We start from the raw sequence: 14052 nt of genomic DNA, 5'->3' as shown, positions 1-14052 counted from the left end.
GGCCGGATCTCAGCTCACTGCAAGCTCCGCCTCCCGGGTTCACGCCATTCTCCTGCCTCAGCCTCCCGAGTAGCTGGGACTACAGGCGCCCGCCACCTCGCCCGGCTAAGTTTTTTTGTATTTTTAGTAGAGACGGGGTTTCACCGTGTTGGCCAGGATGGTCTCGATCTCCTGATCTCGTGATCCGCCTGCCTCGGCCTCCCAAAGTGCTGGGATTACAGGCTTGAGCCACCACGCCCGGCCGAGCATCTTTAAGGTATACCTTCAAGATCCACGGCAGACCTTTCCTTTATTTGAGAGAGTCAATGAATAATTGCCTGAAATTTTTCTGCTGTTTTAACAGAGGAGTTTAGAGTCACACCTTTCACTCCCTCTTTAGACCCTCTGCTGCTGCTGTCGTCTGAGCCTGACGTCCTTTCATTAATTTAAGGATCCTTTGCCACCTGGAGAATCTTGGAATGAAAAACAGTGTTTTTGATTTTATTTTTTAAGCCACTGTGCAGTAAAACTGGATTGTAAGAAGTGATTCTATAAACCAGGCCTGGTAGCTCACACCTGTAATCCCAGCACTTTGGGAAGCCGAGGCAGGAGGACTGCTTGAACTCAGGAGTTCAAAACCAGCCTGGGCAACATAGCAAGACACCACATCTACAAAAAATATAAAAATTACCTGGGTGTGGTGGTGCATGCCTGTAGTCCCAGCTACCCGGGAGGCTGAGGTGGGAAGATCACTTGAGAACAGGAGGTCAAGGCTTCAGTGAGCTGTGATTGTAGTACTGCACTCTAACCTGAGTGGCTGAGAACCTGTATCAAAAAAAAAAGGAAAAAAATAAGGCATTTGACACATGTATGGATTTGTGGAACCATGCCCACCGTCAGGACACAGATCGCTTCGTGACCCAGAGCACCTCCGCCATGCTCCTTTCTTGTTTGCCTGAGATGGAGTCTTGCTCTGTTGCCCAGGCTGGAGTGCAGTGGTGTGATCTCGGCTCGCTGCAGCCTCTGCTTCCCAGGTTCAAGTGATTCTCCTGCCTCAGCCCCTGGAGTAGCTGGGATTATAGGCAGGCGCCACCAAGCCCTGCTAATTTTTGCATTTTCAGTAGAGATGGGATTTCATCATGTTGGCCAGGCTGGTCTCGAACTCCTGATCTCAAGGGATCTGCCTGCCTCGGCCTCCCAAAGTGCTGGCATTATGGGTGTGAGCCACCCTGTCCAGCCCCAGGCTACTTTTAAAAGCCACACTTTCCTCTCCACCCCAGCTCCTGGCAGCAGCTGGTCTCCTCTCCATCCCTGCAGCTTTGCCTTTTGGAAGCTGTCGTGTAAATGAAACCATACACTACTAGCCTCTTGGGTCTGGTTCTTTTGCTTAGCGTGGTGCCTCCCAGGTTCGTCCCTGTCGTATATTAACAGTGCCTCCCTCCTGGCTGAGTCCAGTGCATGGCTGTGTGATGATCCTTTCATGCCCCAGAGGACATTTGGGTGGTTTCCAATTTTGTTGATGATTGTGAAAATTTGCTTGAACCCAGGAGTAAGAGGCTGCAGCGAGCTGAGATTGCACCACTGCATTCCAGCCTGGGCGACAGAGCAAGACCCAGTCTCAAAAAAAAAAAAAAAAAAAAAAGAATTGCACTATAAAAAACATTTGTGTACAAGATGTTGTGTGAACATAGTTTTGCCTTTCTCTAGGAGTGGAATTTCTGTGTTATAAGAAGGTGCGGGTCTAACTTTATAGTAAACTGTAGAGCTGGGTTCCTGAGCAACCGTATTGTTCTCCACACCCACCAGCGACGGGTGAGTGTTCCAGCTACCCGAGTCTTCACCAGCACTGGGCACTGTCAACAGCTTTCTTTTAAATTCTGTTAAGTCCTGGCTTCTTTAATTTTATCTAAATTTTGCTTGAAAACTAAAGGTAAAAAACGAAACCCTCTCTTCTCCTCCTTACGCACAGCTGCAGTAAAGCCTGCTGGTGCTCCCGCCTGGAGTCGCTACTCGCCCGGGGCATCTGCACGTTCTCTGCCTCTGTGTCCCCGCAGGCCTCAGCGCTGCATAACCTACTGTTCCTGTCCTCTGAGGCTTTCCCTTCCTCCAGCTTCCGTCAACCCTTGCCTCACTTTCCTTCAAGCCTTTACTGACAGCAGAGGCCCTCAGGCTTAACACAGCATCATTACTTCTTTCCTTTCCAAATCTGCCGGTGTGGCTAGTGGGAAGGGCTGATTCCCTCCCCTACAGGGGGAGTGGGCACAGAGAGCCCAGCTGGGGACTGGAGCACCCAAGACGGCACCCCCATCACGGCGAACTCGGCCTGAGAGCTGGTGCACAGAGCCAGGGCTCCCGTGGTCTGGGCTTCCTCACAGCGTGGCACTGGGTTCCCAAGGTGAGCGTGCCCAGAAGGCACTGACAGTAGAAGCTGTGTCACCTCTGCCACGAGGCAGTCCCAATCGCCTGCCAGGGTCAAAGAGAGGGTGCAAAGACCCCACCGCCAGCAGAGGGAATGGGACGTATTGTGGCTGTTGTTGGAAAATATCATCTGCCTCAGTGGGGTTGGAGTGTAGGTCTCTGCGCCCCCTTCTTGCCTCCCGTCATCCTAAGGAAGTGCGCAGGGAGGGAGTTGGGGTGCCTCTGAACATGGGGCTCACACATGCTCTCCTGGCAGAGCTGCGGTTATGGAACAGACACGAGAAGGTTATGGAATAGACACAGATACACCAACATATCTCCAGGGTCTACAGGAGTGAAAGCACAGGGCAGGCAGTCAGCGACGAATGCATGGATGGATGTATTTAATAATAGCTTTACGGAGATATAAGTCACATCCCCAGATATTCACCTTTTAAAGTGTACAATTTGGTGTTTTAAGCTTGTTCACAGAGTTGTGCAACCATCAACATTATCTAACTCTGGAACATTTCATCACTGCACCGAGATGCCCTGCACCCATGACAGTCGCTCCCACCTCGCCTTCCCCCAGCCCCTGGAAACACTAGTCCATTTTCTGTCTCTACAGATGGGTCCATTCCAGGCATTTCTTATAAAAGAATCACAAAACACGTCTGATTGACGGCCAAGCGAGACCCACCGTGTGGTCAGCCCATGTTGATTTACCTACTCATCAGCCAGGTGACATTCAGGCTGGTTCACTTTTGGACTATTAGGAGCAATGTTGCCGTGAACCCTTGTATGCTTGTCTTTATGTGGACACATGCTTTCATTTCTCTTGGGTAGATACCTAGGAATGGAATTGCTGGGTCTTCTGCTAATTCCATGGTTAACTTTTTGATGAACCGCCAAACTGTTTTCCAAAGTAGCTGTGCCATTTTTCCATTTTCCATTCCCACCCACAGTGTGTGAGGATTCCAGGTTCTCCACGACTTGTCGTTTTCTGGTTTCATTTGTTTGTTTGCTTTTTGTTGTTGATGCAGTCAGCACTGTGGCTTTGGTTTGCACTTTCCTGGGTGTCTGGGAAAATCTTGAGCATCTTCTCCTGGGCTCGTTGTCTTTTGTGATGAAATAAAATTCAAATCCTTTGCCCATTTTTAAATTGGATCATCCTTTAATTGCTGGGTTGTAGGAATTCTTCTTACATTCTGGATTCAATTCTTCTGATTATTTCGCGAAAGTCTTACGCTGCCACCCAGGCTAGAGTGCAGTGGCACAATCAGAGGATGATCTGGCCCCACACACGTGCGTGTGCGTGACTCTAGTTCCCCAACTCTGCCTAAAGGGCACTTTCCCGACAGCTCTTGCAGGGGGTGTGGCTAAGTTTGGGAGCGTCCATCACAACTGCCATATGATACAGAAGGAGTCAGCTCTTGATGCATGGAGGAGGAAAGTGAATGACAGCAGGGACCCGAGGGCATGACCCGCTTAGGCATAAAGTGGATAAAGGCTTTTTCTAAAACACAGCCGATGCCCTGCCCATTACCAGGGCCGGGACTGTTTCCATTTGCTCCCTGGGCCTTTTGGCTTCTTCCTGCCTCAGGACCCTGGCACTTGTTGTTTTTGTTTGTTTGTTTTTTACCTAAAATATTCATCCCCTCCTGAGGTCTCAGCACATCACCTCCTCTGAGAAGCCTTCCCTGACTGCCCTAATGGTGCCCCCGGCCTGCCTGTAGGGAACCCTGTATCCACCCCTTTCCATCAGTTCTGGAGAAGAGGACCTCGTGTTGGCCTGGTACCACTGTCTCTCCAGCACCTGGAATGGAGCCTGGCAGAGGTGCTTGGCAAACCCCTCCTGTCGGCAAACACTGCACGAAGATGTGCAAGGTGCATGGATGGTGCCTCTGTGGCTCCTGGGCCTGCCCCTTGACCCTACCTGTCACTTGGGCTGAGTCCCCCTTGGGGTTCCAGGAGCCCACGCCGCCACTCAGCACGTGGCCAGGGTTGCCCCTGCCTGATCTGAAGACTGTGAGGACAAGAGTCGGTGGGCCAGCACCCTCATGCCTCTGGGGCTCCAATTCCTTTCTGGGAGGTGAGGTCAACCAGGTGACCGAGGAAAGGGGAGGCCCTGGAGTGGGGTGGGGCCCTCACTACAGAAGGAATCCAAGAGCAGACGCATGGGAATCTCCATCCACACTGCAGCCTCTGGGGTGGGTCTTGGCACAGTGCTGAGTGAACACTCCAATCCCAAAGGTCCCACACTGGACGACTCCGTGCAGGCAGCATTCTCGAGGCAGCCACGTTGCAGACGGGGACTGGCTCAGTGGGCACAGGGGCAGGGATGCCTGGGAGGGTGGTGGGCATGGCATGAGGGGTTCCAGGTTCCAGGGAGCAGCTCTGCAGCCTGATCACCTGCACGCGTAGTAAACGGCAAAGCACTAGACACACCTGCTCACGTGGCTCACGGTGCCACCCTCACTGTGGTCACACAAGATGCAGCCACTGGGGAGGGGTGTGTGGCTGGGTGCCCCCGGAATGCCCCGCACAGGCCTCCTGGGGCTGCCTCTTTGTCCTGTGCACACCCTGAGTGCCCAGCCCCGGTCACCTGTCCGTCATCTCTCCTGTTGTTCCCAGCACCTCTGGAGACCTGACCTGGGTCACTGGAGGCCCAGCCCTTGCCGAAGGGCCAGAGCCTGGATCAGCAGGAGGTAGAGAGGAGCTTCGCACCAGAGCAGAAACCCACCCTCACATCCGACACTTCTGACGTCAGTCCTGCCCAGCCTGGTCACCGCATGGTCAGATCTGGACGTTCAGAGAAGGGTAACAGACTCCCCCAATCTTACAGGATGCGAGGGGTCAATGGCCTTCCCAGTACCCTGGCCTCGTGCTCGCTGTTTTCACCACCACCATCCCAGGGCCCCTCCATCCCATGGGGCAGCTCAAACTGCCTTTTCCTTGGTGCCCAAACCTCCCAGCCTTCTCCTGACCTCAGAGCATCACCCGGGGACACTGACCAGGATGAGGGCCTGTGTCTCCCCTCATTCCCATGGGGCTCTCCCACTGGAGTCTGTGCCACCAGCAGCCCCCAGAGCCGCTGCACAGGCCTTGGAACCATGCAGCTGCCACCCGTGACCCACCACCCTCCTGGGATGAGGCATGGCTGTCCGAGGGCCTTGCAAACGAGAGGGTCTGTGCTGGCTCCCGTGCACCCGTGCATACACATACACACACACACACACATTTCAGTGTTAACAGCAGCTGCCGGCCACTTCCGTCCTCAGTCCCAATGTGCAAAGACAGAGCTCAGGTCATTCATGGAAGTGTCCGGGGCGGGGACCCAGGCTTGAAGCCTGAGGCTGAACTGGAGGCGGGAGCCAGTCTCCGTTGGAGCACAGTCCCAAAGACCACACCAAGGATGGCGAGACCACCAAACTCAGCAAACTCATAGAAATAAAGCACACAGTATGGGGACACAGGCTTAAATACAAAATATATTTAGATATGCACAGCTTTCACTGAGGACACACAAGCCTTCCTTGGGTTGCAGGCCAGGCCCGCACCCTCCCAGTGGGATTCAGCCCCTCAGAGCTTGCCCTCACGCATACCACACACGATCCGGTATAAAATACATTCTATAAATATCTTCTGATGCAAAATATGTGTCCATAAATATGTATTTGTGCAAGTTCCTCCCACCCACTGAAGGGCTGTACAGCTCTGGGGACAGGAGTTCACAGCTGACTTTAAACCACAGGTTAACTAGAAGGTTGCAGGTCAAATAGAAGTTTCCATGTGATTGCATCACCCAAGGGCACCGTTCCGTCATCAGGAAATGCTGAGCGCCTGCTGTGGCCGGGTGGGCGTGGGCGGTGGTCAGATGCTGCTCTGGAGCTGGCTATCTGTGGCACTGCCAGGGGCCGAGGACTGGCTGGGCAGACAAGCTTCCAGGCCATCTGAAGACTCCGACAGGGGCTTGTATAAACAGCAGGCTGTGGCAAAGAAGAGGACGCCCAGCACCTGGGGAGAGAGGAGCCCACTGGACCTTGCTGGAAGCCCGGCCAGAGCCTCTGGACGCTGGTGGCCTGTCCCAGGCCTGTCCCTGCCCTAGCCTGCAGCGCCCTCGCCAGGCCACGGAAACCCATCCTGCTCTGACAGCGTCTCTCTCCCGTATAACCGGTTTGTAGCGTAGACACCAACACTGTTAAAGAGGGAATGAAGCACACCCTTTGAAAACAGGGGCACACGACTGGGGGGCTTGTCATGGGTTGGATGGTGCCAGACACCTGTGAATGGGACCTTTCTTGGAAACAGGGCCTTTGCAGATGTAATTAAGGATTTGAGATGAGGTCATCCTGGATCTAAGGTGGGTCCTAAATCCAATGACTGGTGTCCTCACGAGAGAAAGGAGAGGAAGACGAGGCAGGGACAGAGAGAAAGGCCAACGCAGCTGCAGACAGAGCCAGAGCTCGGAAGGAGCCAGCCCTGCCCCCACCTTGATTCTGACTTCTGGCGTCAGACCTATGAGTGAGTCTGGTTCTGCTATGCTAGGCCACCTCATTTGCGGTCGTTTGTCGTGGCGGCCACAGAAACCTCACACAGAGCCAGTCGCTGGTTGCCGGTCGCCACCACAGCCCGGATTCAAGCCCGGGTGCCGCCATCATGGGCAGTTCTTAACCTTCAAGGTCTTGGTTTGTCAACGAGGGGCCGCACCGACTTTGCAGGGCGAGAGGACGATGTGGCAGGAATCCCGCGTGGGCCCCAAAGGCGGTACGCTCCAAGCGCGGATGCTGCCGCAGTGCCCACGCACAGTACATGTGCCCACTACGGTTTCCAGGCTGGGCGTGGGCCATGAACACCCACTGTGCCTCCTGGAGCGTCAGCCTGGCTGATGGCCCCGAGCCTGCGTTCAGGGAGTGCGGCTGTTCTGACTCGGTGCGGGACAAAGTGGAACGTGAGGGTGTTCATAAGGAGACACTGTGCTCCCCCCGCTAAAATTAACACGGACGCACGCGCTGCTGAGGCCAACTCTGACCCCCTGGACACGGCTCCCGCTGGCTGTGCTGAGCCCGGGGGATGGTTACGTGTGGAGGGCTCTCAGCCTGCTGCTCCCGGACAAGGGATGCATCCAACAGAGACACACCCTGGGAACGTACAGCAGCCCCGTCATCGCAGACACTGAGACCCCTGTGGACGCGTGAGTCAAGTGTGGTCCTCAGCCCAGCCAAGGAACTACACATTCTCATGAAGGAAGCGCCTCTGGCTTCCTGCTGGCAGAGCCGAATGGCAGCGTCAGTGGTCCGGTGCTTTGGGGCCACAGCTAGGTAAATAAGGGTGGCTGGAACACGGCACTGCGATACAGTGATGGGGGATGTGGTAACCACACCGGCTAAGTGATTATCAGGTGGTGGTGTGGACAGCCTGGACGCGATGGACAAAGGTTATGTCTCATGAAGTCATTTGGTCAATTTCCTGATGCACACATGCCTTTGGGCCTCCCCAAACATCGCCACTCCCTGAGCAGAGACGCGCCTCACAGACAGTCGTCCGTTATTTGATGCCAAAGTGAAAGGCGTATCACACGGGGCTTGGGCCTTAGGATCCAGTATCCCCAAAGCTCCCTGCAGAATAATTGCTGACCTTGCCTTCTTCCAAAGTTGGACAAAGGGAGAATGCGAGTCCTGGGCAGGACAGATCAAGATTCCACCAGACTGTGCAGAATGGCACATGCTTTAAAAGTTATGAACTGTTTGCTTCTGGAATTTCCTATTTAATATATTCAGACTGTGGTTGACCTCGGGTAACTGAAACCGTGGAAAGTGAAACCTCAGATGAGGGGGAAACCAAGGTATATTTCTCTTTAAATTAACCCACTCTGCTGCTCTCCAGGGCCACGCAAGGCCCTGCTCAGACTCACCTATTTTCTGTTAATCCCAGGGGAGGTGAACCAGCTGGGCTCCTTCCCTTTCTCTAACCTCCCTCCCGGAAAGCCTGAGGCCAGGGGTTCCTGCAGGATCAACTTTCCTGGGTCTGTCACCCAAGGAAGAGCGTGAAGATCCTCTGAACAGCTGGCCCTGGGACCGCATTCTATTTAGAAGGTTTTGTGCTTTATCCTCTAATGGGGGCAAATTCCAAACACAAATACTGCGCTTCCTCCCAGGTAGCACATGCCAGAAGTCACAACAGAAAGTTTGTTAGCTTGAAAAATGAGGGCCAGGCTAAGAGATCCAGGGGAATTCAAGGTGCACTGAGCATGGAGAGGCTACAACCTACCCGCTGGCCCCCCAGACCAAGGCCCAGAGCGGACCAGCTAATCCAGCCGCTCTAATGAAAGGAGCTGCTTATTTCTGCAAAGCTTTTGGTTAACAGGCACCCCAGGCACACGCAAGACCACACTGCGGAGGGGCAGCCCCAGGAGGCGGGAGAGGGAGCAGCACCTGCGCCTGGGCTTTGCGGGAGCTGCTGGGGACCTGCACAGTGAACTCCAGGGGGAGGCCCTGCGGTCGGCCTGCCTCCCTCCACAACCAGCTCATGAGGAATGGGGGAAGGGCCCCTTCTAGAAACTGGCTGTGAGGACATCTGTGATGTACTGGGCTGTGGTCCAAGCTGCGGAAAGATGATGGGAGTGTCTGGAGCCCCCAGCCACCCTCAGAGTAGACCCTCCGTCCCTCCCCGGGCCTGCTCACCTTGTACAGGAGCCCCATGATGAGGATGTAGCGGCTCATGGCCGAGTTCTGGTACACCAAGCAGGAGCCCTGCTGGCCACACTGGTCCTGCCACAGCAGACAGGCCTTGTCGATCACCCAGCCGAAGGCGATGGGCCCCGGGATGCCCCCTGTGGGGAGAAGCCCACTCAGCACCCACACTCCTGGTGGGCAGGGGGCAAGGTAGGGGGCGGGCAGCCAAGAGGCCTGGAATACTGGCCGTTGGAGTTCTCAGTGGGTGCAAAGGGGCTTAAATGTTCCTTTCTTTGGAGATTCGGCATTGGGGCTGGGAGTTTCCCATGGTCTCCCAGGGAAAGCCTTTGGGCAAATAAATGACGATGGTCCCCTCTAGTGGACAGTTAGGGAATGGAACCCTTCCTAGGCAGGCACAGCCTCCTGCTGGGAAGCACATCCACTTGGTGGTTAGACACTTGCCCATGCCCTTGTGCAGTGAGCACACTGCACAACTGACCATGGCTTCCTCACACTGCACAGTACCTAGTATTCTAACTACAATCCACTGGATTCCCAGAGCAAAGGATCTCTGAGGGTCACGGACACATCTGCAATAGAAAACCGCAGCGTCAGCACCACAGAAGTGGGGTTGCCAAGTCACCCCCCAGGCCAGCGGCCTCCTGGCCCAGCCCCCAGCCACTTCGTCGCCTCCCCAAGCAGAAAGCCCCTCATCAGAGGGTCAGAGACAGTGAGGTCTCTCCCGCCACCAGTGACAGGCCCGCTTAGCAGGGGCCTGGGTGTTTCCCGGAGCGCTCCCGTCTCAGGATCTGCAGAGCTCTGCTCGGGGTGCTGCAAGGAAAGCGTTGGACAAGCGCACACCCGGCCCCGCTTACCGTAGAGTTGCCGTTAGTGCAGGAATGCTGCTGAGGAATGTAAAGAAAATTACAACGAATATGAAAACCAGAAGGAGGGGCTTTCTCTGACAAGTTGAAGTGCATTTCCCTGCAGTGACATGGCCAAAACCAGAGGAAAGATTCTGAGGGACACAGCTACAGTCTCGGTACACCTGGGAAGCCCAACAATAGCGCCGATTACAAGGGGAAGGCACGGGGGCCCCTTCCCAGGGTCCAGGGGAGGACGGGGCAGTAGGCAGCGGCCTCACTCACCTTCCGGCCATCCACATTCATCTCAGTGGCTGCAGGGCACCCCGCATGGCACAGCGAGAAGTACATGAGGTCGTCTGAGCCACACACAGGGCTGTAGTGCTCCGGCTGGCAGCCGCAGGCAGTGTTGCAGGGCGCCGTTAGGTTCAGGTGGCCTTCGGGCAGGAGGCTGCAGAAGGCGGACAAGCGGGTGGTGGGGCCCAGGCCAGAGCCATGCTGGAGCCCGGCAGGCACAGGGTCAGCCTTGAGGCTCATCCCCATGCAGCCTGCATTTTGGGTCTACAAACTTGCCAAGCTTGCACCACCCCCAGCACACTGGACACTCACGCTAGGCACTGCCTTCTAGTGATAAAATGGTTTTTCCTTCTCACGCAAGGAAGGTACCTCCGTGCCCCCCAGCACCGTCTGCCTGACGCACAGCCCCTTTCCCTAGTTCATTTGTTTCTGGACAGGCAACACATTCACGCGGATCAAATGCAAACATTAAGAGCAAGCGAGCGCCAGGTACACAAAGGCGGCCTCGCAACCCCAGCCCCACCCCAGTCCTCGGTTCTCCAGCCACAGGCTGGCCGTGTGTTTGCAGGAGTCATCTGCACGTACATGCCCCCCGCCAGTCACAAAAGTCTGCACTTCTCCCTTGAATCAGAGCACACCGTGCCCATTGTCCAACTCCTTCCCTTTTCCCCTTCACGGTGTGTCTTGGCAGTGGCCCAGGATGAGCTTCCTCCATTCCTCTGTGGGCAGGGCCTCTATTGTGAGGACAGCATAGTAACTCCGTCCACCCTGATGACTCTTAGGTTGTTTCCGATAATGCCACAACGGCCACTTTGTGCTTCTCGGTCTTGCACGGCGTCTGTAGGTGCACTCCCGGGGCCCGCAGGGCAGCGCCGAGGTGCAGGCTACCTGCATGTATTTTGGATATTCCCTAATTGCCACCTGACCAGCAGGTCCCCCTCCCACTTCCAGCACACGGCAACGCTGGGAGCACATCCTGGGACACTACATCACTGACAGAGACCAGCCTCGAGGACCCCGAACACTGGGGCTGCTGTTCCATTTGACAGAGCAGAGGGCTGAGGCCCAGAGACGCATATGACTGCCCAGGGGCACAGCCGGGACCTGAGCGCAGATGCTTCTGACGGCTGGCATGGCACACTTTCACGTGGATGCTGCCGGGCACCCTGCTGAACGAGTGTTGCCCTTGCTGCTGTCCTGCGACGTAGACCTTTCCAAAAACCACCTCCCCCAAGTGTTGCACCCTTCCTCCTCCAACCAGGGACCACAGGTGCTCAGGGCCCCGACTCAAATCCAGGTGCCACCTGGCCCTCACCTCCTGCTGTAGCTGGCTGTGACGCCCGCCATGGGCACACCGGGGCAGTGGAGGGAGAAGACGAGGATGCCCAGCAGGCTGACGATGGTGCAGAACAGGCAGAACTTGATGACCGCGGAGCCCCGGAGCCTGAGCTTGTTCACAAAGAAGCCACCCAGGAAGGTGCCGCCACCGCCTGCTGGCACCACCAGGTACCCTGGGGAGAGGGAGGGACTCAGCCAGGGACTCAGGCAGGAGACGGTGGTGGGAGAGGGCGGCACATCAGCCGGGTCCACTTTACAGGTGGGGAAACTGAGGCACAGAGGTATCAATTCCTGCCTGCATGACAGCACTCGACCCCACACCTGAGCGCTCAGCTGCTGATGGAGTCCCAGGAGGGACCTCTGCCCAGGGCCCGCAGCGAGGACGCCTCAGAGGCCGAAAGACGCAGGGCATGGGCAGGGCTGGGGGAAGAGGAGAGCCCAGAATGCTCCAAGGTCAGCAGCCCATATCCCAGTGGGAAGCCGATGACTCCTCCAGTGCCCGCCCAGGGCAGCTACACCCCCTCCTGCCGCAGGGGCCTCTGCCGAGTCCCCACAGGCTGTGACACGGACATTTGTCGAAGCCTGAGTGGCCACCATCAGTACAAAATTGGGATTAGCTGACACCCCTCTTCCGGGCCAAGTGGGGAGGGGAAAGGACAGGAGGGGACAGGTTTGGGGGGACTGGTGGGGAGGTTCTCCAAGGGGCAGTACAGCTGACCTCTGGGGGTCTGCTGAGTGCGGGAGTATGGGCTTGTGAGGTCAGCCTGGAGGGGCCAGGCCTGAAGGGGCCTGTGGGGAAGGGAGGGGAGCCCTCATCTGACACCCTTTTCTTATCTAGACGATAGGCCCTGGAAGGGCAGAGCATGGTAGATTGGCCGCGGTGGCCCACGTGCCATGGCCCAGGGTACCTGTGAATGCTGGCAGGAGGAGGAGCTGAGGAGGGGTTCCCACTTTCTGCAGACCAGCCCAGCCTGAGAAGGCCAGCCTGCCTCTGGCACCGAGAAACCCCCAGCTGCACTGTCCCAGGAGGTCCTGAGGCACCAGCACCCGCTCACAGAACCACCAGGTCCAAACCCTTCCTGCACCAAGTCACAGAAGCCAAGGCCGGGTGGCGAGTGGATGGCGCCTATCCCGGACCCTTCCACCTAGAAAGCATATCCCACAAAGAGGGTGGGACCTCCATCCCCCAGGCCTGTGGACAGGGTCGCTCAGCCCCCGTGGCGCTCTCCACACCTGCTCTGGCTGGTAGGGGGAGGGAGGCACTCGCTGCCAGGTACCCTGTCCGGGTCTTCCTAGAAGATGCCCTCAAGGATTCTTCGCTTCTCTGAGAACTGACACAAAAGCAGAGGACCCCCAAGATCCAGAGTTTTCTTACCAAACAAGGTGGCAGCTTCCGAGGCACTCAGGCTGAACTGGGACTCCAAGAACTTGGGGCTAAACGTGGACATGCCGGTGATGAGTGTGGCCTCAGTGGCCCCAGCCAGGCACAGCAGGATGAACGTGGGGTTCTTCAGGAGGAGCCAGATGGAGCTGGACAGAGGTGAGGGTGTGGAGAAGAGACCGAGGGTCAGAGTGGGCCAGACCCAGGGTGCGAGGAGCCTGCTGTTCCTGAGGCTGTCACCTCCCCGCTCTGAGCACAAAGGGCCCCCATTTTGACAGGCAGTAGAGTGGGGTACAGGCAGGTGGGGGACACCCACATTTATTCCAGAGAAACCCAGAGGGTCTCAGGCTGAGCCTGTGGCCCACTTGTCTAGAAAGCTGCAGCCCCTGATTAGGGAAAAACCTTATCAGTGCCTCGGCCAGAGCTTCAGCTCAGGTGGGCAGACCCCCCAAGTAACCCAGGACCCTGTTCCATCACGGGCCAGCAGCAGGGCCTGAGGAAGGGAACTGCCTGGGGGAGACAGAGGCCAAGTCCAGGACTGGATAGGCCCCGGGATAGGGAACGGAGTCACCCGGAGTCACCAAGAGGTGCAGCCAGTCCTTAACCACCAGCCCCCGGGAGAAGTGGGATTGGAATCCTCCATCCAAGGAGCCCCTGGGTGGACCCAGCTGGCTTGGTTTGCACTTGGGGGCCACCGAGTCCTCAACCAGGGCGATTCCTTGGTGCATGCACCTGGGGCCCTGGGGGGAACTGTGGGAACTCTGAGCCCTGTCTGGCCCTGAGGATTCAGCCTTTATATCTGCCTGTTGCAGTCCTGGCTGTGGGGTCTCAGGATGAGGACACGCCCCCCTGGAAGCTGGGAAGGCCTCAAGTCAGGCCTTGCCGTTTCTAACCCAGGTGGTGGCTGACAGCAGTGCGTCGGGGCTCCCCATCCCTGCACACGGGGCCCTGGTGGGTGGATGGGGGTCCTCCCCGTTTTCGTTAGCGTTGGAGGGCCGAGCAGGGCTAACTCCCAACTGCTGCTTAAGCACGCAAGATGCTGAGACGGAAAACGTGTCACGTGGCGTAAACCAAGCGAAGCCCTCCTGGCCAGCGCAGTGAGCGAGGCAGACAAGGGGAACTG

At 56.6% G+C, this 14052-nt stretch overlaps 1 protein-coding gene and 1 long non-coding RNA gene across 2 annotated transcripts in view; one reads left to right on the top strand and one right to left on the bottom strand.

Moving 5' to 3' along the window:
- Window positions 1-5849: 5849 nt before the first annotated feature.
- The window catches only part of SLCO4A1 (solute carrier organic anion transporter family, member 4A1), a 17445-nt gene continuing 9242 nt past the window's right edge, over window positions 5850-14052 (bottom strand). Inside the window, exons 6-11 of the mRNA XM_011992357.1 lie at window positions 11526-11721; window positions 10199-10364; window positions 9926-10098; window positions 9576-9640; window positions 9060-9208; window positions 5850-6393 (exon numbers count right to left, since the gene is read on the bottom strand). Of these exons, the coding sequence (XP_011847747.1) occupies window positions 6250-6393; window positions 9060-9208; window positions 9576-9640; window positions 9926-10098; window positions 10199-10364; window positions 11526-11721 (893 nt within the window). The 3' untranslated portion in view covers window positions 5850-6249. The remainder of the gene's footprint in view (window positions 6394-9059; window positions 9209-9575; window positions 9641-9925; window positions 10099-10198; window positions 10365-11525; window positions 11722-14052) is intronic.
- Window positions 11468-14052, top strand: part of LOC105548363 — a 4687-nt gene continuing 2102 nt past the window's right edge. The window contains exon 1 of the long non-coding RNA XR_001007381.1: window positions 11468-11716. This is a non-coding gene — a long non-coding RNA (uncharacterized LOC105548363). The remainder of the gene's footprint in view (window positions 11717-14052) is intronic.

Source organism: Mandrillus leucophaeus, unplaced genomic scaffold (genome assembly GCF_000951045.1).
Source record: "Mandrillus leucophaeus isolate KB7577 unplaced genomic scaffold, Mleu.le_1.0 Scaffold41, whole genome shotgun sequence".
Classification (NCBI taxonomy): Eukaryota; Metazoa; Chordata; class Mammalia; order Primates; family Cercopithecidae; genus Mandrillus; species Mandrillus leucophaeus.
Note: the sequence above shows the minus strand (reverse complement) of the source record. Positions and strands in the feature narration are given on the sequence as shown.